This window comes from Pezoporus flaviventris, unplaced genomic scaffold (genome assembly GCF_033815535.1).
Source record: "Pezoporus flaviventris isolate CSIRO_AGI_PZ_B2104156 unplaced genomic scaffold, CSIRO_AGI_Pfla_v1 ptg000014l, whole genome shotgun sequence".
Classification (NCBI taxonomy): Eukaryota; Metazoa; Chordata; class Aves; order Psittaciformes; family Psittacidae; genus Pezoporus; species Pezoporus flaviventris.
The window spans coordinates 905,898-930,072 of record NW_026892562.1 but is presented as its reverse complement, the minus strand read 5'-3'; the positions used below and the strand labels follow the sequence as shown (position 1 = coordinate 930,072).

Sequence of the window (24,175 nt, the reverse complement as noted above, 5' to 3'; positions counted from 1 at the left end):
GAGTTACACTCTTTCGATTCTCCTCCCCATCCTTCCGGGGGCAAGGGGGGGAAGAAAGAGGGAGAGTGAGCGAGCAGCTGAGTGGTTCTGAGTTACTGGCTGGGCTTAAACCGTGACAAATGTATACAAAAAGCGCAATTTTTTTTTTTCCACCTGCATGCATAGATCTTTAATAACCAGATGTCAGCCATGTTCCCAAGAAGAGCAGTGTGGGTTTGACTATAAGTCGAAGTAGGTAATAATGAAAACCAACAGGGAAACAGATCAAGATCAGGAAAATAAATACCATCTGGAATTGGTAACATGAAAGTGAAGTACTGCAATGAAATGCAATTCCTGTAGTTAAGAAGTGGGGTATTTAATTCATCTCAGTGAAATGCATTTATCTGTGACATTGTAGAACTATGCACAAGCAAATTCAAGTAAGAACAATGTGAAGCAGTAGCAGAACTTTATTGTAGCTTGTAAACATACAATAACAAAACTTACAACACTGTATTCTAAGAAAATGTTGATTTGCTTCAGAAATACCTCCCTTTGAGAGAAACAGACACTCAAAAGAGATTTGAAACTCAAAGTGAATCACATCTACTTTGCCTTTCCTGAACTAATCTAAGAATTTCTTAAGATATAAGCTCACAAGTTTTTTCCTGCAAAGTGAAAAAGATTAAACAAATGCCCTAGGTTCTTAGCAATATGTGATCTTTAATTTTTTACTTGACAGCTGTCAGGTAGTGCCATCAACAGCAGCTTGAGTCTTTTGCACCCATTGCTTCTCATTCACACTCCTTCTTTTCCACTTGAGTGAGCCCACCAAAGCCGATTCCTTTGGGACCAAAATTTTTTGCGTAGCAAACTGCAAAAGGAGAAGAGTGGTAAATGGCATCCTGAATGTTTTCACATAGAGGTAAATGACTTTTGGCTTTAGTACTACTACAAAATTTAAATTACTAAAAGGAAGGAAATCTGAATGCTTTCTTTCCCAGAAGTGTCGACAGTGTGCAACTGAAGTCACATGTTTGAATTAAACAGAAGTCGCATCTGATCTTCTCAAAAAGAACAACTTAAAAAACAATTAAGGGCCTCTGTATTTAAGATGTAACATTATCATTAAAGCTACTTTGTTACCTGAAAACACCCAGTAAAACTTGCTCTGCACAAGTAATACAGGTAGAGTAGTAAGTTAGAAATTTTACAAGGAGTTTAAAAGAGGATAATTCAGAAACTATTGATGGTATTTTAAACCATTCCATTTCAACTTTGTATTGCTAAGTGTATGCATAGCTATTGGTCAGAACTTTGCTAAGGAAGTAGTAAAGATCAGCAGATTTCTGCAGATATGATAATTTGATGACATGCAGTTGTCAGACTGTACCTAAAGCCACAGAATTTAAGTATTCTTCTCCAGGATTCCCTATCTATTTTAGCCTAGGATATAAAAACTTTGCATATTTTTCCTCTTAAGCTACTTCTAAGAGTCAGGTGAAATCTGTGAGCATTCTTGATCCTAGAAAAACATTTGGATGTATAATGTAGCACTAATTTAGAAGAATCTTTGAACTTCTACTGTCAAGAATTCAAATTAGGACCATGACCTGACATGGATGACAACCTTTAGAGCTCTGTATCTTTGTATATTTTTTACTTTCCTTTTAGTGAATGAGATTCTGCAGGTACAAGAGACTGCCCAGCAGATCTGGCCAGTGTTCCTGTTGAAAGGTCTGAGGACAGAGGTAAGAGGGTGTTATATTTGTAGAAAAATTACAGCTTGAAAAATTACATGTTTACAATAGAAGAAGAAACCGCAATGTTACCTCTGCTTTCCGAAAGTTGTTAAAAAAGATAAAATGGAATTTTGTGGAGTCGTGAAGCCTGCAGCAAGGTAAATCATGATGGCAGTACTAGGTCTGAAGAGACTCATTTTTGATTGTCTCAGTAACGCAGTTCAGCTCATTGCAGTTCTTACCTTTACAGTAGAGCTCTCCATCTTTGTCTGTAATATTTGTGGATTCTAGGCTCTTCCCACAAATAGCACAACGGAAGCATGTCTTATGCCAAGGCTGAGGAAATGAAGGCAATTCACCGTATATTACCAAAAGCACACAGCTAGCAGATACAAGGAACGAACTATTTTTAAGGTGTGAAAAGGTTAACATTTTGTTGGTCTTATGGCTTCCATTTTTAGGCATTATGGGTTAGTCTTTCTTTGATTACTTCATTATCCCATGTCAAGATCTTACTCAATCACTTTGTTATTAATGGAGGTCAGGTGAAAAGCAGGGAGCTATAGTATTACTCCTGGTTTGGCCACTTCTTTTGATATGCAGAGATAATATTCTAGTGAGAGTTCCTAGAGCAGAGAGCTAGCATGTCCTGTGAGACAGGCCTTTGGCTTTACTAGTCGCAGGATCTCTTTGATACATCTGCAGTTGTCACTACTAATAAATGTTTAAATGGTAAATATCCCCAGAGATGGTAGTTAGTAGAGTCAGCCTGAACAGAGACCAGGAGTTGTTCTTCAGACATAAACAAGCTGTATAAACTTGAAGGCAACTTACAAAAAGCACATGGTTTTAAACCTTGAATGTACATCAGACTCCAACAATTTGCTGGTTCATCCTCATGTTTTTTCATTTGATACTGAGCAAAAACTTGAAATGTCAAGGACACATTTGCTGTAGTTTCTCACCATTATAGAAGTGTGTTTTGTTTTAGGTCCTGTAGTAACTACTTACTTTTCCTCCTCCCATAATCTTCTCTGCAGCATACACAGATTTGCCACAACGGGGACATTTATCCACATCTACCATCATTTTGGCAAATTTTGATGGATTAGTTGGTGTAGAAGGGCGAGCAGGCATAGGTGAGCCCCTAAAAGAGAAGTTTCCAGTGGTTTAAAATGTGGTTGTCATCCTAGAAATGTAATTTAATGATTTTTTTTTTTAAGAGGTAAATATTAAATGACTGGTTTTAGACATGTGAAAGGGGAAAAAATGCAAGTTTTTCTATTGAATTCTCTATTGTGTGACTGAAAACCTGATGCTGTAACCTGTTTGGGACCGAGCATACAGAGCTGATAGCAGCCACATGCAGAAAAGGTTACCTTTAATGAAAAGTAAAAGTAGAAGAATGTTGTGTTATTGGGAGGCAAGAGGGAAAATAAAAGCAAAAGACTTCTCTGGTCTTTCTAACTGGCTGTCTCCTGGCACTCAGTGAGTGGAAAACAGAAATAAGATTTTGCATGCTGCTGTTTCTTTAGTTCCTATGAGATTTGGACAGGGAACTTAGAACAGGGGCTCTTGGCTGGCTTAGGGTCTAACGCACATCAGGAGAGCAGCTTTGCTTTGTATTCCTGTGCTTTGTGCTTTATGTCTTGGTGCAAGCTGAAGCCTTTCGTAGACTGGCTTTTGAATTATTGGCTTGTTTGGCTGCAACAGGTCACTGAATCTACAGGATTTGACAGTTTTTTTATGCAGAACTGTGCCCGTAATGGATTAATATCTTACAAGGAGCTACAGTTAAATGCATTATATGAGCTTTCATTTCCTGCACAGGATATTGATTAATTGGCTTCCCTTATACAAGAAGAAAGCATCACTGATTTGGGAATGTGCAGCTTTTGGTTCAGCTGTAGCAGTTATTTTTATCCTTCCTAGTAGCTGGTGCAGTGCTGTGTTTCAGCTTTAGACTGATGTCGTGGTTTAAGCTCAGCTGTAAATCAGCCACACAGTCGCTCTCTCACTCCCCCTGCTTCTTCCCTCCCCCTGCTCCTGAAGGGATGGGGAGGAGAATCGAAATAATGTAACTACCACGGATTGAGATAAGAACAGTCCAGTAACTAAGGTATAACACAAATCACTGCTGCTACCACCAGTAATAATAATGATAAGGGAAATAACAAGGGAAGAGAATACAATACCACCCGCCGACCAATACCTAGCCTGACCCAGCAGTGAACTAGCCCTTCCAGGTAACATTCAGTTGACATCCTGGGCATGACATGCTGTGGTATGGAATACCTCTTTGGCTAGTTTGGGTCAGGTGTCCTATCTCTGCTGCTTCCCAGCTTCCCCTCCTCCCTGGCAGAGCATGAGACTCACAAAGTCCTTGGTCAGACTAAACATTACTGAGCAACCACTAAAAGCATCGGTGTTATCAGCGCTGTTCCCAGGCCAAAAGTCAAAAACACAGCACTGCACCAGCTACTAAGAAGGAGAAAAATGTCTCCTACTGCTGAACCCAGGACAGTATCCACCCCTTATTCCATACCATTCACCCAAATTTTCAATATACCATCACTCTTATATATATACCTATATATATATATATATACATATGCACACACAGATCATTCCTTAATGTATGGACCAATCCCTGTAAAGCTGCTGAGTCCATCCAGTCCATGATATCAGGCTCCACCTCTTGTAACAGTCTTTCAGAGCAGGAGAGGCTGTGTGCAGTGTTCACACTTGTCAATAACCAATAGTATCCATTCCTAAGTCCACCCCTCCATCATGAGTCCATCTCTATGTTGCATCTCTGCTCTGATGGCCTGAAGTGCCATGGGCCCACCAGGCTCAAAATAATTCACCGTCCCCTTCATCAGATTCTGCAGCTTGTTGCTGGGGACTCCACACAGCTGCCTTCCATCTCCGGTGCTTCCAAAGCACTGGAGGGGCCCAGTGGACTAGATACTTGCCCATACTGTCCCACACACCCTGCCACTCATGACTGTCCAGCCTTGGGGAAAACCTCTTGATCCTCCTATACCATAGTCTAACCCCAGAGAAGACCCAAATACGACTCTGCTTAACTTTTGAGATCAGACAAAATGGTTGTGGGTAAAACACAGTCTGTGTGTGTGCCAACATGCTGATCCCCATCACAATCAGCAGGCAGGTCCCAAGGATACCCAAAGGCCATTCAAAACCTTCAGAACTCTCAAACGATGCTGCTGTACTTGTCACTGGGGCTGGTGTAGCCGCTGTGCTTGCCGGCTCTCCCACCAGCAGCTTCTCTTTTCCTGAGTCCAGCTCTTCCTCCTCTGCCTTGCTGGGAAATGCTGCGTGGTCTCCTGCATCCTCCACTTGTCCTGGGTTCCCGAGGCTGGACCCAGATGAGGCGCCCAAAGGCGCATCCTCCTGGGGCTGGGGCTCGGGCTCGGCGGGCAGCTGCTAGGGAATGCTCCCAGCCACCACAGGGCTGTGTTCGGCTCCTGCTCGGGGCTCGGCTCCTCCGCGGGGCTCGGCTCCTCCGCCGCCTTCTCCCGCTGCTCGGCCGCCGCCTCCTTCCGCTCCTCGACCGCCCCGACCTCCTCCACCGGCAGCCGCTCCCTCCCGGCCTCCGGCCCTGCTCCCGCCGCCGCCTGGTCCCCGGGGCCGCTCTCCCTGGCCGCTTCGGCCACTGCTGGCTCCCGGGGCCGTTTCCTCTCGGCTCCCTGCAGCCTCACGAAGTTGGAGGCGAGGACAAGGGCTAGGATGGTTAAAAGCAGCCGGACGGCCGGGTTCATCCTGCCCTGCTGCCAGAGCCCGCCCATATTGCAAGTCATTACCATAAACTACAGTGAAACAATAACCTTAGCCCAAGCCCTCCATCTGATAAACATTAACACAGCAAATACCGGCTGTAAGTAAGGTATGACATACTGAAACTGTGAGATCAAGAGCAACAACTTTGAGAGCCAGCAAATCAGCATTGTGATGAGTGACTATTAATCTAAAACAAAGAATGCGTTATCACAAATACAATTAGACACACTCCGGTCAGATCTGTCATTATCTCAACCCTTCGTGCCCCACGTTGAGAGCCTAAAAGAACTGTCGTGGGCTAAGTTCAGCCGTAAATCAGCCACGCAGTCACTCTCTCACTCCCCCCAACTTCTTCCCTCCCCCTGCTGCCGGAGGGATGAGGAGGAGAATCGAAATAATGTAACTCCCACGGGTTGAGATAAGAACAGTTTAGTAACTAAGGTATAACACAAATCACTGCTGCTACCACCAATAATAATAATGATAAAGGAAGTAACAAGGGAAGAGAATACAATACCACCCGCCGACCAATACCTAGCCTGACCCAGCAGTGAACCAGCCCTTCCAGGTAACTCTCAGTTTACATCCTGGGCATGACGTGCTGTGGTATGGAATACCTCTTTGGCTAGTTTAACCTCTTTGGCTAGACTAAACATTTGAGCAGTAACTAAGAACATCAGTGCTACCAGCGCTGTTCCCAGGCCAAAAGTCAAAAACACAGCACTGCACCAGCTACTAAGAGGGAGAAGAAATGACTGCTACTGCTGAACCCAGGACACCTGAGAACAGTGCTGATAACACACCAATATTTTAGTTGTTGCTCAGTAATGTTTAGTCTGACCAAGGACTTTGTGAGCCTCATGCTCTGCCAGGGAGGAGGGGAAGCCGGGAGGAAACAGAGACAGGACACCTGACCCAAACTAGCCAAAGAGGTATTCCATACCACAGCACGTCATGCCCAATGCCGGCAATTACCCGGAAGGGCTGGGTCACTGCTCGGGTCAGGCTGGTATCAGTCAGCAGGTGGTGAGCAATTATATTGTGCAACACTTGTTTATTGGTTTTTTTTTTTCCTTTCCTCTTTTAGGTTCATATTCTCTCCTCTTGTTATTTCGCTTATCATTATTATTATTGGTGGCAGCAGCAGTGGTTTGTGTTATACCTTGGTTACTGGACTGTTGTTATCTCAACCTGTGCGAGTCATACTCCTTCATTTCTCCTCCCATCCCTCTGGGAGCTTGGGGGGAAAAGTGGGGGGAGTGAGCAAGCAACTGTGTGTTTCTGACTTACCTGCTCAGCTTAAACCATGACAGAATCATAGAAAAATACTATAAAAATGCTCTGTCAGAGAGGACTATGTGCTTTTGGAAGATGGTATCCCATTAGAATTCCTTTGCTCAAACATCTCAGTGTGTTTGTAAGTACTGCTTGAGCCACAGGGAGGATTTAGAAGTGTTATTTCCTCCACTGAGAGGAGAGTTAACAGTATGTAGTAGTGTGATTATTTCTGTAACAGTAACACCTCACTGTGTTTTAGCTTCTGACAGGAGGAAAAAAAAAAATAAATTCTTACGTTCTGTAATAAACGTGACATTACAACTGTGCTACTAATGGTAGATTGCAATTGCAGTTAATATTTATGCCTATGGTGGTATATAAGGGCCAGGAAAAGCACCAGCAAAAGGTGCCATCAGTGGGATGTAACTCACTGTTGCAGATTCAAGCCCAGATGGTCACCAGTATCAGTGCTGAGACATCCTGCCCCTTGTCCGAAGCCAATTCCTTTGGGACCATATTTTCTCCCGTAACAAGTTTTGCAGTAGATTTCAGATTCATGCGCTGCCACTGTGGTACTGTCCAGAGCTTTCCTGCAAGCCACTGAGATCAAGGGAAAAGAGGAATTTTTATACATCAACGTTTTCAAATTGGAATTCATAGGGTTCAGAGTAATGACTATTAGTGTTTATTTTTGTTTATCTTTATAAATACAGGAAAATAAGATATCCTGTAGTCAGTCTAGAACTTCATTGGGCTGTTGCTGAAGTAGTTGTGCATGCAGTCAATGTGCTCTTTTGCCACTTCGAAGTTCTACTTTAACCCTAGGAAAATCATGTGCTCACCAAGACAATTTGTCTGGATCTTGTGAAGGTGAAGATGGATTTGAGGGCATCATCCTAAACTCCCAACCTTAAAAAAAGGCAAAAAGGAGGTTGCAGGGGTGTTGATTTTGCAGTGCATCTGCATCTTTTGAACTAGTCACTCTGAGTCTGTGGCACCTTTCTCATCCCAGCCCATGCTGGTTTATGTGACATGCTTCTAAAAGAGGATATAAAGTCCAGGGTCAAGCAGGACATGTGTTTTTATTTATTTGATGAGTTGTGTAAGGCAAAGCAATGATCCCAAGTAACTGGTGGGCTCTGCTGTGGTAGTCTTCTTCCAGGAGGGCAAGAGTACAATTATAGCTGTTCCAAAGCCAGAGACCTCTTCCTAGTCATGTTCTTACAGAGAAATACTTCTTGGCTTAGCTCACTAGGAGCAGCCCAGGAGACTTTTAGACAGGAGGTGTCATAGGAATGCCCAGCATTTGTAATGAAATACAAGTTACATCCTCTACAACACTGCTTGAAACCAGGCCCCAGCTTGGAAAGACCCAAAGTTAAATGAGTGCAAACAGCTGCTTATTTGGGGAGCTCAAGAAGCAAGTATCAGTGTTCTGGGAAACACAAGCTGCACCCAGAGCTAAGCGGCGTTGCTGAGGTGGGTCTTGCACATGGTTATTCTACTCTGAAACGTGGTCAGCATTTAGAGGTTGGATCTGTTAGCAGTCCAGGGGGGATCTCCTTGCTGCTGATGGATGAAAAGTGGACAGTAATGAATGGCAAAACAAATAGTAGCTTCGCTCCTCATCTGCCTGGTGTGCAGTGTGTGCTGCAGTGTTCTGGGAGCTCAGCATGAGGTAGTTCCCACCCCACTGCGAGAGGATGAAGCTTTCAGTTCAGAGGACTTCTAGAAAAGTCAGGGTTTGTAATATGCTTAGAAATTGAAATTTCAGCACTTCTTAGAAATTGTTCACTGTGTCAATGGTGGTTGATATGGAGGAGAGGAGAATAAGCAAAAACTCTCTCTCCACCTCCCTTCTAACCAGTGTGTGCCCCACAGAGGGCATTCCAGTCATGCACAGGCTCTTGAGAGCTGGGTAAGTGAAGGTGCTTAGCTCACATAAGCCGCAGAAACCAGTGAAATACAGAAGTATTGGCAGTGGTGGAAAGTTCAAGCTCTTGCAGAGCTAGGTGTCTGATTGGTCCCTTTCCCCGCATGCTATTTTCATTGTCCTGCTGTGAGTCTAAATTCACTCTCATCAGGGAATTTAAGCTGATACTGGAACCTTTGCAGTTTTAATTCTATTACTCTGTGCGTGTGTGTTTGGAGGAGATAATTTGCAAGGACCTTTACATTTAATAGAAATAAAATTAAGGGCTTCTGTAAATGTGTGAAGCTGATCTCTTACGCTACAGTCTCTTCTGCTTTGAGATGGTAATTATGTTTGCTAAGGGAGTTAAGGAATGATGGAAACTCCAGGAGTAGATAAAGCGTTTCTATTTCTGGCACTTTAGGGATACAGTATCAATTCACCACAACAGATGGAGCAAAAGCCCTTGAAGTGCTACTGTTGAAATAACTTTGAGACCTGTCATCTGCCAATAGATACTGTTAGTGAGCCCGCACCAAGAAGTTTCAGGTTAATGATATGGATCCTGCCAAATGTCCATCACAGCTGCGGACTGAGTAAAAGCTGTCAGGGAAACAAGGTAGGCAAACAGCAATCTCATATTTGTAGGGAAAAACTGTGGAGTGAAGAGAGTGTGATTTATAGTTTAGTTTCTCTGGTTCTTACTGCGTTTACAGGTTGATTGGACTTGTTCATAATTTTGGCCAAATTGAACTTCTTGGTTGAAAACCACGTGGTGTGGCTTGTGTGTCTGCTCTAATAAAATGTAAAATATCAAATATATTTGAAATATATTTGAGATAATAATCTAGAAAGGTCTAGATAGGTTAAGTGTTTCTGTACCTGGGATTAGGTTGAGAAGGATTGTTTTTGAAATCCTAGAATTGGTTAATTGAAAAGCCTATGAACATGATACATGATACTGAGTCATCCAGAGCTGCTGATTAGTGTGTGAATCATGGGGAAAATAAATCCAATTAACATACCTCTCGTACACCATCTGGGCTTAGATGCATCTTTAGCTTCTGACCTTAAACATACTTCTGCTAGGAATCCTTTTTTTAGTATCTAACCTATTTAATGCAGACTTATGACTACCAGGAGCCAATCAAACAAACTCCACAAAACCCCCAACCAACAAAAGAAAACCCACAACAAAGCAAACAAACAGCTGGTAGAGCTAATGGTTGTATGCTGCTGATCATGAATCACTAGGAAAAAATCAGTTATGCTAAGAATGAAGCTTAAATTGTTCCAGTATTAGGAGGGAGAGAAATGTTATTAACTATGCCCTATTAGGACACCTGTTTATATTAGACACTAGAGAGTCTACTCATTTGCTTCCTGCTGTACCATTTTCTAGCATTTAGTAAAGCACAAGCATCAATTAAAGCTTTTCTCATAACTGCCGCATTCATGTCCCTTTCCCTGTAGTTTCTCTGATACCCAGTATTAATTGCTATAGTCAGCAAATGGAAGCAATAAGAAGTCTCTAGGTTTGATAGACCGAGACTTTTTAACCATTCCGTAAGCACTGGCTGAAGGTTGTCAATTAACTGAAAACTTCTTGAGGAAATTCTTAGTGTTTTATGCATCACTTGCAGGGTACTTAGAGAAAGGCAAAGACAGCTTTAGGGTGTCCTTCAGACTGAATTCTGCATAGCACTATACCATGCTGTCTGGTCATGTTGGATCAGTCTCATGCCTCCAAATGAGAAAGGAGGGTGAAAAACTGGATTCAGTGGCTTCTAAGCTGTCATGCTGGAATTCATACTGCTAAATCTCAAATACTAAATCTCAAGCGTTGCCTGCAAAGTAAACTATTTAGCTATCTTTAGCTCTTATCTAGATAATGGCTTTAAGCTGGCAGAGGGGAGATTTAGATTAGGCATTAGGCAGAAGCTCTTCCCTGTGAGGGTGCTGAGGTGCTGCCATAGGATGCTCAGAGGAGCTGTGGCTGCCGCATCCCTGGCAGTGTTCAAGGCCAGTTAGGACAGGGCTTGGAGCAACCTGGTCTAGTGGAAGGTGTCCCTGCCTGTGGCAGGGGGTTACAACTGGATGAGCTTAAAGTCCCTTCCAATACAAACCAGTCTGGGTCTGTTTGCTGCAAAGGGCTAGAAAATGGGGTTTGATTACTGAGAGCTGCTATGGATTGGCATGATGGCATTTCAGAAAACTGGCTGCTGCGTTTAGAAAGAGATATGGTAGTTTTCCATCCTTCCATGACTAAAAAGATGGGAAATGGCTTTTACCTTTAGGTTTCTAGAGAGTGCCAGACCAGAATCCGTCTGACTGTGGTGTACTTTGGGTCGGATGACTAACACGTGACTGCCCTCTACTTTGAACTTCCCCAGAAGTAAAATGCAAAACTTCACAGAACTTTCTCCGTGTGAAATCCAGTCTGATGCTGGTTGCTTCTATCATCCTGTTTGTTGCTCAGGGTATTTAAACTGCTGTAGGCATCCCATGAGCAAATACATTAAATTGGGGAAACTATGAAACTTCTTTATTGCATGCAGAGTAGTACAAAAGCAAATTTACTGTCTTTAATGGGAGCCTTTTACAGAGCTATGTGAATACTGTGGAGTTAGAAGGGTGTAGCCCAGCTTACTGCAGAGGAAGCACGTCTTGTGGAAACTCCTTCCATTGCACTGGATTTCCTCAGCATGGTACACAGTCTTTTCACAGGCACCGCATTTGGCTCCACCTCCCCAGTTCGGCATCTTTATATCTGAAGAGAAGCCTAGAAAATCAAATCATGTCATTAAATACATCACCAGAAGTGAATTATTTTAAAAACAACTGTCCTGTGGGATCCTTTTCTGTAAATAAGGATATTCCTTAGCTCCGTATATCATGATGGTAAGTACGTGAAAGGTGTTTTTGTGAAAAGGTGCCAAGATCACTCAAACATCCTCTGGAGAGGTGTATCTAGCATTTCTTTTCCAACAAATTGTCATTTTCTTTCAATTCTGCCCTTCCCTGTACCCCAGGGTAGCCTTTTCCCCTTTGTTTTTTGCTCTATGTGTGTTGATCTGGTTTGGCGAGGCAATTTTTATTGGAGGTGAGCAGTCACTTTGAACTCATTACAGGAGTTTAAGCAAACGTGAACAATATTTCTCAATGTTTTCTACAGAACAGCATTCTACTGAGAGTCTCTGCTAAAAGACAGCAGGTAGAACTATTTGTTCCTCCGAAAGCAAGTGCTAGTTCATCCAGTGCCACGTGAGCTCCCTTGGTGACACGTGTAGAGGTAATTTTTGGTGTCAGTATGATATCATTTTACACAATTCAAACCTGGATAATTTCACCTTGAAGTTTCATGAACGTCCAATGTTATTCACACACACAGTATTCACACACACAGTATGCTAGAGATTGGAAGGGACGTCAAAAGATCATCTAGTCCAATCCCCCTGCCGGAGCAGGAACACCTAGATAATGTTACACAGGAATGCGTCCAGGCGGGTTTTGAACGTCTCCAGGGAAGGAGACTCCACAACCTCCCTGGGCAGCCTGTTCCAGTGTTCCGTCACCCTCACTGAGAAGAAGTTTCTTCTCAAGTTTAAGTGGAACCTCTTGTGTTCCAGTTTGTACCCATTACCCCTTGTCCTATCATTGTTTGCCACTGAGTAGAGCCTGGCTCCATCCTCGTGACACTCCCCCTTTATATATTTATATACACTAATAAGGTCACCCCTCAGTCTCCTCTTCCCCAAACTATAGAGACCCAGCTCCCTCAGTCTTTCCTCATAAGGGAGATGCTCCACTCCCCTAATTGTCTTTGTTGCCCTTCGCTGGACTCTCTCCAGCAGGTCCCTGTCCTTCTTGAACTGAGGGGCCCAGAACTGGACACAATATTCCAGATGGGGTCTCACCAGGGCAGAGTAGAGGGGAAGCAGGACCTCTCTCGACCTACTAACCACCGCCCTTCTAATACACCCCAGGATGCCATTGGCCTTCTTAGCCACAAGGGCACAGTGTTGGCTCATGGTCATCCTGTCATCCACTAGGACCCCCAGGTCCCTCTCCCCTGCACTGCTCTCTAACAGGTCGTTCCCCAACCTATACTGGAACCTGGGGTTGTTCCTGCCCAGATGCAGGACTCTACACTTTCCCTTGTTATATTTCATCAAGTTATTCCCTGCCCAACTCTCCAGCCTGTCCAGGTCTCGCTGGATGGCAGCACAGCCTTCTGGTGTGTCAGCCACTCCTCCCAGCTTAGTGTCATCAGCAAACTTGCTGATAGTACACTCAATTCCCTCATCTAAATCGTTGATGAATATATTAAATAATACTGGTCCCAGTCCTGACCCTTGAGGCACTCCACTAGTTACAGGCCTCCAACTAGACTCCGCCCCATAGACTACAACTCTCTGGCTTCTCTCCTTCAGCCAGTTCACAGTCCACCTCACTACCCGATCATCCAGTCCACATTTCCTCAATTTAGCCGTGTGGGAGACTGTGTCAAATGCTTTGCTGAAGTCATGGTAGACCACATCCACCGCTCTGCCATCATCCATCCACCATGTTATTTCCTCATAAAAGGCTAAGAGATTGGTCAAACATGATCTCCCCTTGGTGAAGCCATGTTGACTGCCCCTCATAACCCTCTTATCCTTGATATGCCTTAAGATGGCACCAAGGATAAGGTGTTCCATCACTTTCCCAGGGACGGAGGTGAGGCTGACCGGTCTATAGTTACCCAGGTCCTCCTTCTTGCCCTTTTTGAAGACTGGAGTGACATTTGCTTTCCTCCAGTCCTCAGGCACCTCTCCCGTTTCCCAAGACTTGGTAAAGATGATGGAGAGTGGTCTAGCAATGACTTCCGTCAGTTCCCTCAGCACCTGCAGGTGCATCCCATCTGGACCCATGGATTTATGGATGTCCAGATTGCTCAACTGGTCTCTAACCCATTCCTCATCGACTAAGGCAAACCGCTCCGTTGACCTGACTTCATCTAAGGTCTCAGGGGTACAGGGCTCTTCAGGACTGCCTGCAGCACAGTAGACAGAGACAAAGAAGGCATTCAGTAACTACCATCTCTGTATCTTCTGTCACCAGGGCACCCATCCCGTTCATCAGTGGGCCTACATTGCCTCTGGTGTTAGTTTTATCTGCCATGTATTTGAAAAAGCTCTTTTTGCTGTCCTTGACCCTTCTCGCCAGGTTTAATTCTAAGGAGGCCTTAGTCATCCTAGCTGCCTTCCCACATCCTCTAGCAGCAGCCTTATACTCCTCCCAAGTGGCCAGCCCCTCCTTCCATGACCTGTAAACTCTCCTCTTCCACTTGAGCATACCCAGCAATTCCCTATTTAGCCACGCAGGTCTCTTGGCCCTCTTCCTTGACTTCCTACGTGTCGGGATGCTCCGATCTTGAGCTCGGAAAAAGCAATCCTTGAATGCCAACCAACTATCTTGGGCCCCTTTACCTTCAAACAGCCTTGCCCATGGGATTTCCCCTAGCAATTGCTTGAAAAGGCCAAAATTTGCCCTGCTAAAGTCCAGGGTTGCAATTCTACTTGCTATTCTACTGGTCCTACCACACAAGATCCTGAATTCCACCATCCTGTGGTCGCTGCAACCAAGGCAGCCCTCAACCCTTACTGCTTCGACCAGACCCTCCTTGTTAGTGAGGATGAGATCCAGCAGCGCTCCTCGCCTGGTCGGCTCATCCACCATTTGCAGGAGGAAGTTATCATCCATACACTGGAGGAACCTCCTGGACTGTGGCTGGGTTGCTGAGTGCTCCTTCCAGCAAACACCAGGGAAGTTAAAATCCCCCACGATGACCACGGCCTGTGACTGTGAGGCCGCTCTCAGCTGCCTGCAGAAGGCCTCATCAACTTCCTCACCCTGATCTGGCGGTCTGTAACAGACACCCACAACAGTATCGCCCCTGCCAGCCTGCCCCTTAATTCTCACCCACAGACTCTCAACTCGCTCGTCATCTGTCCCTGGACAGAACTCTGTGCATTGTAGTTGTTCCTGCACATAAAGAGCAACCCCACCACCCCGCCTGGCTGGCCTGTCTTTCCTGAAAAGGACATAGCCCTCCATGACTATATTTCAGTCATGTGAGCTGTCCCACCACGTCTCTGTAATTGCCACCAGATCATAGTCTCCTGACTTAACACAGGTTTCCAACTCCTCCTGCTTATTTCCCATGCTGCGCGCACTGGTGTACAGACATTCTGGGGAGCGAGCTGAGCACACCGATTTCACCCTAGGATTATAGGAGGCCTTCCAGTCTTCATCAGTTCTGGAGCGCTGCCCCACTGGGGACATATTAACAGAAACAAGTTCTTTCTTGCTTTCCTTCATGCAACAGCTGCAAGATCGCTGTGCTGTGCAGCCATTATAAATCAATAATGGTTGGGTTCCTGAGGTGCTTAAGGTTTTTCTTTGCCAATTGTTTTTAAATATCAGGGCAGTGGTTACTGTTCAGTCCTTGTCATTCCAGTTACTGTTGGAGTGACTTGCCCAAGGTCACACAGGAGGGCACGGTGGGAGCCAGCAGCCCAGCTTGGGTCGCCTGACCTAAGTGAGTGCCCTTCCTGATGACTGCGCTATCACTCACCTGGAACAACCCTAACCTATGGTTTGCTCTTCTGATTTCTTGTTTGAGTCATCATTTCTGGAAAGTCTGGGACGTCATCTTGTCACCTGCATGTCGCATTATCGGGTTGTTCCAAGCTCCTGGCACAAGCTTTCCTTCTCCTTCTTGGAAAACCAGTCACCTTCTTTTTATAGTTCTTTCGAGGCCGGCTTCTGCTTTTTGTGTTTGATTAAATTCACCAGAAGATAAGTCTTTACTAAGAGAAGGATTTTGAATGTGAATCAGGCCTGGTACCAGAGAATTTTCTTCTGAGGTTGAGAGAGGGGAATTTATCACAGCAGTGTTGTAACACAGCTAGTATTTTCAGTGGCTTGGGTTTTAGACTAACATTTGATGATTTCTGTACATTGGATGCTAATGTCTCATGTTTATCATCCTCTTGGAGACTTCTGCACCACATCTTATCAATTTCAGCCTGAAATGAACAAGTTCTACATGCAGGCCCTGCAGACTGGACCTGAAGGTGATTCTTTCTGGCATCTAACATTAAAAATTGTGCCATGGTCTATAAGACATACTATAGACACATTTGCTGCCTTCCAGCAAAAGGAAGGTAGCATATGAGTGTGTGCACACAGTGAAGCAGTACCACTGAAGACATACATAGATACATGCTCATGTTTTACAATCAATATTTGAGAACAGTGGGGATACCAGCATATCCGAACATCTTCACTGTGGTTTTAGTATATCCCTAACCCTGTATAATTCCATTTCACTGTTGGGGCTGTTACCTGTGGTAGGCAGCATACCTGCTGTCCTCATGTGAGATCCAACCTGTTCTCCTCTTTGTAAGGCTAGTTTAGGCTCAGCTGAACAGCCTCCCTGGCTCATACAATAACTCCTCTGCTGTCATAGAGCATTCTTCCTCTCCTTCAGGCCCTATCTGTTGTCTTGAGAGGCTGTTCACAAGCCCAACTGCTCTGACAACCAGAAAACAGTAATGCATAAAGGAGAAGAAAACTCAACTTTTCTCTAACTCTGTTTATCTGTAATGCAACAAGTGAGCAAAAATTCACACACAGGGAACAGACTGAGTTTTGTCCCTTCTTACTCAGAGAAGGCATTACTCAACAGCACTGTTAAAATCTTTTTTTTTCCATCTTTTAAATGGGAGATGAAGGAATGGGGAGAAACATTTCATGTAGGTAAAATCTTTTTGTCTCATTCCACCATTCAAGCTTTTCTCCTATTTTAAAGTACTTTTGCTCTGTGCCATTTTTTATTTTTTTGATTAAAGTAATTCAAGTAATGCATTGACTGTTTTAAGAGAAGGGAGATTTAAAAGAGATAAATCAGTTTGGTGATGCTTTCTTGAATATTCAAATGAGGTTTTTGTGTTCATAATGTTCCCTCTCAAACTATGTTTCCAGCCAGCTCCCTGCCCCACTGGAACAGCACCGACAGCTGCCTGGGAGGAGAGCACATTCTACATCCAGTCTCTGTCAAACTGCTTCTGCTGGTTTAGTTCCCCTCAAACACACACCAAGCATCTTAGTCTGCGGCAAAGGGATACTTGTTGGAAAGCACCTCTAATTACATCATTAGCTGAAGGGAAAAAATAACCTCTGAATAAAAGCTGATAGTGCGCGATAGCGAACCTTGTGCTTTTACAGGCTGGGGTTAGAGCTCTGAAGAGAGCCATTGCTCCTGGGGCTAATTATGGCAACATGACTGGGCATGCATACACATTTTCCATGTTTTTCTGGCATCACCTGATGGGAAGATGTAGGAGAAAGAAGTCACAGTGCCAACATTCCCATGAGGATCCCAGCGTAAGAAGGGCAACATGTGCTTGGATTAACTGCTGGGTGAGGAAGCAGGGCAGGTCCCTGCTCCTTGTGTTGTTGCTGTGCTCATCTATCCAAACACTGAACTGCAGGGGCCATCCCTGGGGATGCTGCCTGTGCAGCAAGCAGCACTACTACAGGCAAGTAAATTCCATAGGGGATGTGGCACTCGAAATTTCTACTCATCTAAATTATAATGGTGGATAAAGTGCAAATGAAACTCCATCTCCTGTTTGTCATAAGAAAAAATACACCCAAAATCTTGATTTCATTTAATTCCATGGGGCGTCACTATGTAAATCTCCTTGAAATTCCCTGACGGTTGTTGCCTTAATCTGGTTAACTTGCAGTCATTGCTAACCCCCCATGGTATATAGTGAGGAGTAGAGTGGACCCATTCTAAATGTATAAACTGCATGACAGGGAAACTTGCGTGTGTCAGTATGGCAACGTTTGCGGGCACTTGCAGTACTGTTAAGCTGGAAGAGTGTTTTGGGCTTACTCTAATAATACTCAGCAGCTTGTATCATTCCCCTTCAAAACGCAGCTGCTACTGGAGCAGAATTTACACATAGTGGATGTGCAGCCAAGGATACGTGCTCCTCATTATTTAGGGCTTGTGACATTGCTCTACAGGCCAGCCTCAGAACAAGGGAGCCTTTGAAGTGCTTCTGTGCTCCTGCACAGGCATGAAGAAAAGTGGGCTGTGAGTCGTAGCATACAGATCTGGATGTCACTGAACTGTCAGAGTGTCTCTAATTAGAGTGCTATTGGTAAGAATATATTTAAATCCATTGATCTAAGTGGGAAGTGGATGCCTGATGTAGTTATGTAGAGGAGTAAAAGGCAGCGCCAGTGGTAGGCAGTGTGATGCAGGTGAAAAAGATGCTAAAAGCATTTCTGGTGTGTCCTTGGCAAGCATGAGGTTTTTCCCTTCAAAACGCCTACACGTGTGATAGTCTAGAGCTCAGGTTGTACCTGAATAGACTGCAGAAGTCCTGTATGGTGTGGGTGGGAGGATTAGCTCAGGGGGCCACATGTGCTACAGAATGGCTTTGAAGGATAAATGGAATGGGAAAAGTTGATTTGATTCTTGAGCACTAGTACAAATGGTGGTAAAAGTGCTGGATCAGGACCAATGGCCTGGCATCTCTCTCTGGTTTAGTCCCAGCTAGCTGTTTGGTGTAGTCTCGGTTAGAATCATAGAATCCCAGACTGGTTTGGGTTGGAAGGGACCTTAAAGTTCATCCAGTTCCAATTCCCTACCACGGGCAGGGACACCTTCCACTAGACCAGGTTGCTCCAAGCCCCATCCAACCTGGCCTTGAACACTGCCAGGGGTGGAGCAGCCACAGCTTCTCTGGGCAACCTGTGCCAGTGCCTCACCACCCTCACAGGGAAGAACTTCTGCCTAAGATCTAATCTCAGTCTCCCCTCTGCCAGGTTAAAGCCATTTCCCCTTGTCCTGTCCCTATAGGCCATTGTCCAAAGCCCCCCTCCAGGTTTCATGTAGCCCCTTTAGGCACTGGATGCTGCTCTAGATTCTTCCTGGAGCCTTCTCTTCTTCAGGCTAAATAAGCCTAGTTAAAAGCATAAAAATACCAATTCCTTACCTAATAAATAGCCAATAATGATATCAAATTAAATCACTGTCTACACTGAAATGCAAGCATCAAGGCCACACTGAAAATTCTTTTCCCATCTCAAGTCTGTGGGAAATGCCAGTGCAGCCAGGACTTAATTGTATCTAATCATAGCAATGCTGCTGACCTGTCCTGTGACCACCAGTGACTCCTTCAACTGCCCTTAGTGTTACTGGTCTCTCCAGCAGCATGGGAATAAGGATATAGATCTTCCTTTATCAAAACAGCAATAAAATGCTCCTATTGTTTTTTCCCTGCAACTACTGCTCACTCTTTGCTTTTACCTGGATGTGTCTGCAGCAGAAAGCACAATTCCTGACACTGCATGTCATTAAACCTGACTATGGTTTTGTCCAAATCTAATCCATCACAGCAAGCACTCTCTCTCAGCAGAATAGATTCCCAACAGAGATAACATTTGTCTTTGAAGATGGAGCTCATTTAATGAAGACATAATATAATTAGGTATTTATAATTATAGAATTATATAATCATAGACTGGTTTGAGTTGGAAAGGACCTTAAGATCATCTAGTTCCAACACCCATCTCTTCTATTCCAGTGCATTCAATGGGCTGTGGATACAGGTACATTTTAAGATTACTAAATGGTGTTGTACATTTAGCCTCCACCACCATCTCCTAATAAGTATCATGGTTCCTTTATTTCTGCAGTAAACCAACACATAAGAGATGTGGATTTCTACACTGACACAAGGAAGGAAGTAGTTTCATTGACACTGGTCAGTCCAAGTTACACGAGCCCTTTTGAAACAGAGACTTTAGATGCCTTGATGTGAAGCACAAGTCGTGTAAAGCTGATAGAAAACCCCAGAGTCCTGTGTCTGAGTCCTTTGCTTTCATCTCTGCCCTTCCAGATGATCTATTAATTTCTTTCATGGTGATGCCACATTTCTTGTAAAACCTCCTTGATCTCCAGTTTTTCAAGAATTTAAGATTGCACTTGCAAAAAATGCATCCTGGCACTAGAACAAGGTACTTGGTTCTGACTTAAAATACAAAGACCCCGCACACGTTTGCGTGTAACATGTTCAGAGTTCAGCTTGGTCTGCTGAATCCTGCTGCACAGAAGACCCATTCCTTTTTATAGACCTAACCCTGGGATGTCAGCTTTTACTTTTTCTCCCATAAGATCCTTCTCTAAATCCTTATCTGTGCACTAAGTCTTCTAAGTGCCAAGCAAAACTTTTACAGACTGAAACGGTGCCGTGATAATTGAGATCATTAATGAGGATCCCCAGAGCCCTGGTCTTGCAACACTAGTAGCTACTCAACAGGCTGAGAAGCAGTTGGCTACTCCAAGTCTTAACGACTGCTCTCAGCTCTGTAGCAGTCATATTTCTGTACTATACCTACACATTTATCTTTGTCAAGCAATGAGTTTTTTCTACCACCTGTTAGGAAAAAACAAAGAATACGCAAACCTTATATCATTCTTGATAGAACCCAATATATCTACTTACTGGAGTTGCCTGATGTTCCTCCTTATTTTCTTGGGCCTTGAAGGGTTTGGACACTAGGGATTCCTGCACTCTTTAAATGCAATGGCCACCGCTATCAGCCCTATAAGCTGGGAGGGGAGGGCAGTGAGAGAGAGTTTCAGGGATCTGAGCAATGCCATTGCTATCACCAAGCTGAAAATAACCTCTGACAAAAGCCTGGCATTTCATTACCCTGATGTCCACTTGTGAGTAGGTGGACAACAATGCAGCTCCTCAGATTACACCTAGAGGGCATTCCGAACTGCAGTCGAGTAGATCAGAAATAAAGATTCAAGTTGTAGAGCTGTCGCTGCATTGCTTAAATGTGAATCATAAAAGTAATGGCTCCTGAGATGAGAATTTAGTCAGAAATGGTCATATTGCCAAAAGTAAATTTCCAAAATAGTTATTAAAAAAAAAGCCCCCAAAACCATTAACCAAAAACTGTTTGTAGGAACCTCTAAAACTCACTTTTAAAACTAGAATTTCCTTCTGATTTGATAGGTACAACTAGTTCATCTTTTAGGGTACAGAGAACTATGCTTTTTACTCTAATCTTTTTCCGGTTTAATTGTTACTGGTTTTACACATTAAGGTGGCTAGTGCTATATGTGGTGTTTAGCATCTCTAATCGCTGCAGAGAGTCTCCTTGGAAATGGATGATGCTGCAGGTACGTTAGAGATGTGGACAACAATAAAATGAATAAAGTTCACTTTCTACAAGGTTTTATTGTAAGGACTTTAAAGATTTATAGGACCTAAAGATTCAGAAGCTAATTCTCATTTTCTAAAGGGACACCTGAATTTAGCAGCTTTGTTTGGTGTCATGGACTTTGCTGTGCGTGGAAGGGCAGAGCGCCTGCAGCCCAGGGGTTAAACCCACAGGTCTGAAGCTGAGAGTCTCCATTCTGGGGCTTTCACAGGAGCATAAGGAAATTAGATAACAAATCCATGTCAGACTTTGGTATTTTAGGGGTTTGGCTGAGGCTACTTTACAACTCTTAGGAGGCTAAATACCCATCACCTGTTGACTCCAGCAAAGATTTTATAACACAGAGACAGGTCCTTGATGTAAAGTCGAAGGACTATTTTTTTCCTGCAGCAAGAGAGCTGGATTTCATCTGTTCTTGGTCCTCCCTGAATAGTAAATGGAACTCATCTGACTAAATGCAGAGGTGACAGTGCAACGTAAATGGTACGAGCATTTCTTATAAGACAGCAGTGAGGAGGAGTTGAGGCAAGACTGAGCTTGCTGCTAAAGGATGGAAAGCACTAAGAAGCTTGTAACCACTTAGTGTTTGCACCCTTGGTGATTTATCATAGAATCCCAGACTGGTTTGGGTTGGAAAGGACCTTAGAGCTCACCCAGCTCCAACCCCTGCCACGTGCAGGGACACCTTCCACTAGACCAGGTTGCTCCAAGCCCTGTCCAACCTGGCCTTGAACACTGCCAGGAATGGGGCAGCCACAGATTCTCTGGGCATCCTGTGCCAGCGCCTCAGCACCATCACAGGGAAGAATTTTGGTCCATTGTGGTTGTTGTGACTGGAGATTAGAAGAACAGACTTGAAACATGCATCTGGAGCATACACATGCATGAATTTTTGTATTGCTAGTGTAGCGAGAGCGTAATGTTTTCTATAAACTAAAGGTAGGCACTTAAAACCACTGCTCACTGAATTAGAATCAGCGTACCAAAAGCAAAGCGAGCCTGAGGATCCCAGGGACCTTTCTAGAACTTGGTAATAGAACACATTGGTGCTCAGGACACATTCAAGGGTAGGTGAGGCAGGTGGGAAAGCAGCAGGCTCAGCTAGTCAGAGTGAGATGCAGGTCTCCTGGGGAATGGGATGCTTTTTGCAGAACAGCAGTAGTTTTTCAGCCTGGAAAATGAACAAGAAATGTTATAAAGCCCCTGTGAAAATCAACGGACTGTATTTTGCCAGGAGCTGAGGGATCCCAGGCAGTGAGTCAGGAAGTATGTTCAGCATAAAGCAGTTTAAGAGCATTTCTCCAAGCGTAATTGTTGTGGTTTCTTACTCTGTCAACTGTGGTGTCCAAAAATGAAAGGTTTGTCGTTTGTTTCCTTTGAGTAACATAAGTTACTGTCAACTCTGACTCTATACCTGTAGAATGAGATTGACAGCAGGTGTAAAGATCAATCAATTCCCACTTTGGATAATGGAAAAGAATCTACTCACCAATGAAGTGAGAATTCCTCCATTTGCCAGTTTTTATTCTTCTCTCCTCCTACTTTATGAGTATTTAAATTGTGATCCTATTGCCAGGGGTATTCTGTGTTATCATTTTACATTATTAAAGAGCAAGCCGGTTGATTTTGCTGTCATTAACTGTTTAAACTATGTTTTTTTATCCAGTCCAAGCCTGATTCTCAGGCATTGCTGGCATTCCTACTGCCCTAATTTGGACAGCCAGGCATATCTCACCTGGGAAGGCAGATACCCTGGTTTTTCCTTTAATTTGTTGGTTACTCTTGGTCCTCTTAGCTGTGTGAGGAGGCTTCATCTTTCTTCCTTCAGCATAGAAGAGACTACTGTACTTATTTAAACTCAGTTGTTTTACCTTAACCTGTTTGATATGAAATTGCCAGAGGGGAAAAAAAAACAGTTGGAGGCTGACACTGATCTTGGCTGGAAAGCAGAAACCCAAAGCACAGAGTTTGTGTGGTGTGGGTACGTCCAAGGAACAAGGGGCTCCCTCCTTCAAGAAGCCATACCTTACTGTGTGCAACAGTGAATAGCTAGTGCTTCAGTAATGGCACCTCTGAGTTCTGCCTCAAACCTTTTTAGATGGTTATAAAGGCCAAGGTAAAGAGTTACGAAAGCTGTCTCTTGGGCTTGAGGCCTCTCCACAGTCAAGAGCAGAGTGTAGCATGCACCTGGCTCTAGATCTGAGTTTAACTGGAGGCCAAGTAATGAGTGTTTGTCTTCAAATATTATTGTCTAATATATATTAGCTTGAGGCCCAAACCATGTAACTCCTCAATTCCTGTGACATTTGGACAACACTTTCCAGAATCACAGAATGTTTTGGGACCTTAATGGAAGGAACATTAATGCTCATCCACTTCCAACCCCCTGCCTTTGTCAGGGACACCTTCCACTAGACCAGGTTGCTCCAAGCCCTGTCCAGCCTGGCCTTGAACACTGCCAGGGATGGGGCAGCCACAGCTTCTCTGGGCAACCTGTGCCAGTGCCTCACCACGCTCCAGGGTGATAAATATGCTCTGAATTCTAAACTTCATAATGACAATTAGAGGAAAATACAGTTATTAGGAGATGCAGTCTCTAGCGATAAGAGTTCAGAAGTTAGATGATGGAATTACTTAGATCATTTTTGGATGAAACATCATTTACCCTTTCTTCATACACAGATAACCCTGTCTGAGGAAAGAAGAACAAAGGGTTGCCAGTCAATACGCAATGTATTACTTAGGTAATCTAATTTGATCAAATTTAAAAAGAAGTCATCATTTGGGTTTGATGTAAGTTTAATCTGAACAAATTGATTTAAAAAAACAGTATAAATAATTCTTAACTTATATAAAACTTGAGTACAAATTTATTTTTTGTTGTTTTTTTTTTAACTAACTTTACAAACAAGCATTACTGAACACAGAACCAAGACATTTAAAATGTGGCCTTTTCATTAAGACATAAAATATATACATGCTCACAGTACTTTCTTTTGTGCAAAATATATACTGGCTGTACCTTCCTGTACAAAAACAATTTCAGCTTACTTTGCATAGCAGAAAAGCAACACACAAAAAACCCCACTAGATACCTCAAGTATTATAGCAACAAAGTCATGTAAGCCTTTGGAAAAAAAAAAAAGCCAATAAC

The 24,175-nt window shown here is 43.7% G+C and overlaps 1 protein-coding gene across 2 annotated transcripts; it reads right to left on the bottom strand.

Annotated features, from left to right (window-relative positions):
- Window positions 1–685: 685 nt before the first annotated feature.
- Window positions 686–20,445, bottom strand: CSRP3 (cysteine and glycine rich protein 3). 2 transcript variants are annotated; one of them, XM_061453090.1, is made up of 6 exons: window positions 20,292–20,431; window positions 11,369–11,500; window positions 7,238–7,406; window positions 2,736–2,871; window positions 1,967–2,060; window positions 686–856 (listed from the first exon to the last, which is right to left on the bottom strand). In XM_061453090.1, the coding sequence occupies exons 2-6, from the start codon at window positions 11,478–11,480 to the stop codon at window positions 777–779; spliced, it is 591 nt and encodes a 196-aa protein (XP_061309074.1). In that variant the 5' UTR covers window positions 11,481–11,500; window positions 20,292–20,431; the 3' UTR covers window positions 686–776. The 2 variants fall into 2 exon arrangements, with proteins under 2 accessions (XP_061309074.1, XP_061309075.1); XM_061453091.1 differs by lacking the exon at window positions 11,369–11,500 and having other exon boundaries at window positions 20,292–20,445.
- Window positions 20,446–24,175: the final 3,730 nt, after the last annotated feature.

Bases quoted from the DNA above. Each gene is read 5' to 3' on its own strand.
- CSRP3 (XM_061453090.1), bottom strand. From the start codon at position 11,480: ATGCCGAACTGGGGAGGTGGAGCCAAATGCGGTGCCTGTGAAAAGACT. The intron at 2,872-7,237 runs GTGAGTTACATC...CTTCTCTTTTAG, and splicing joins CTGGGCTTGAATCTGCAACA to GGGCTCACCTATGCCTGCTC. The intron at 2,061-2,735 runs GTAAGTAGTTAC...TCATTTCCTCAG, and splicing joins AGATTATGGGAGGAGGAAAA to CCTTGGCATAAGACATGCTT.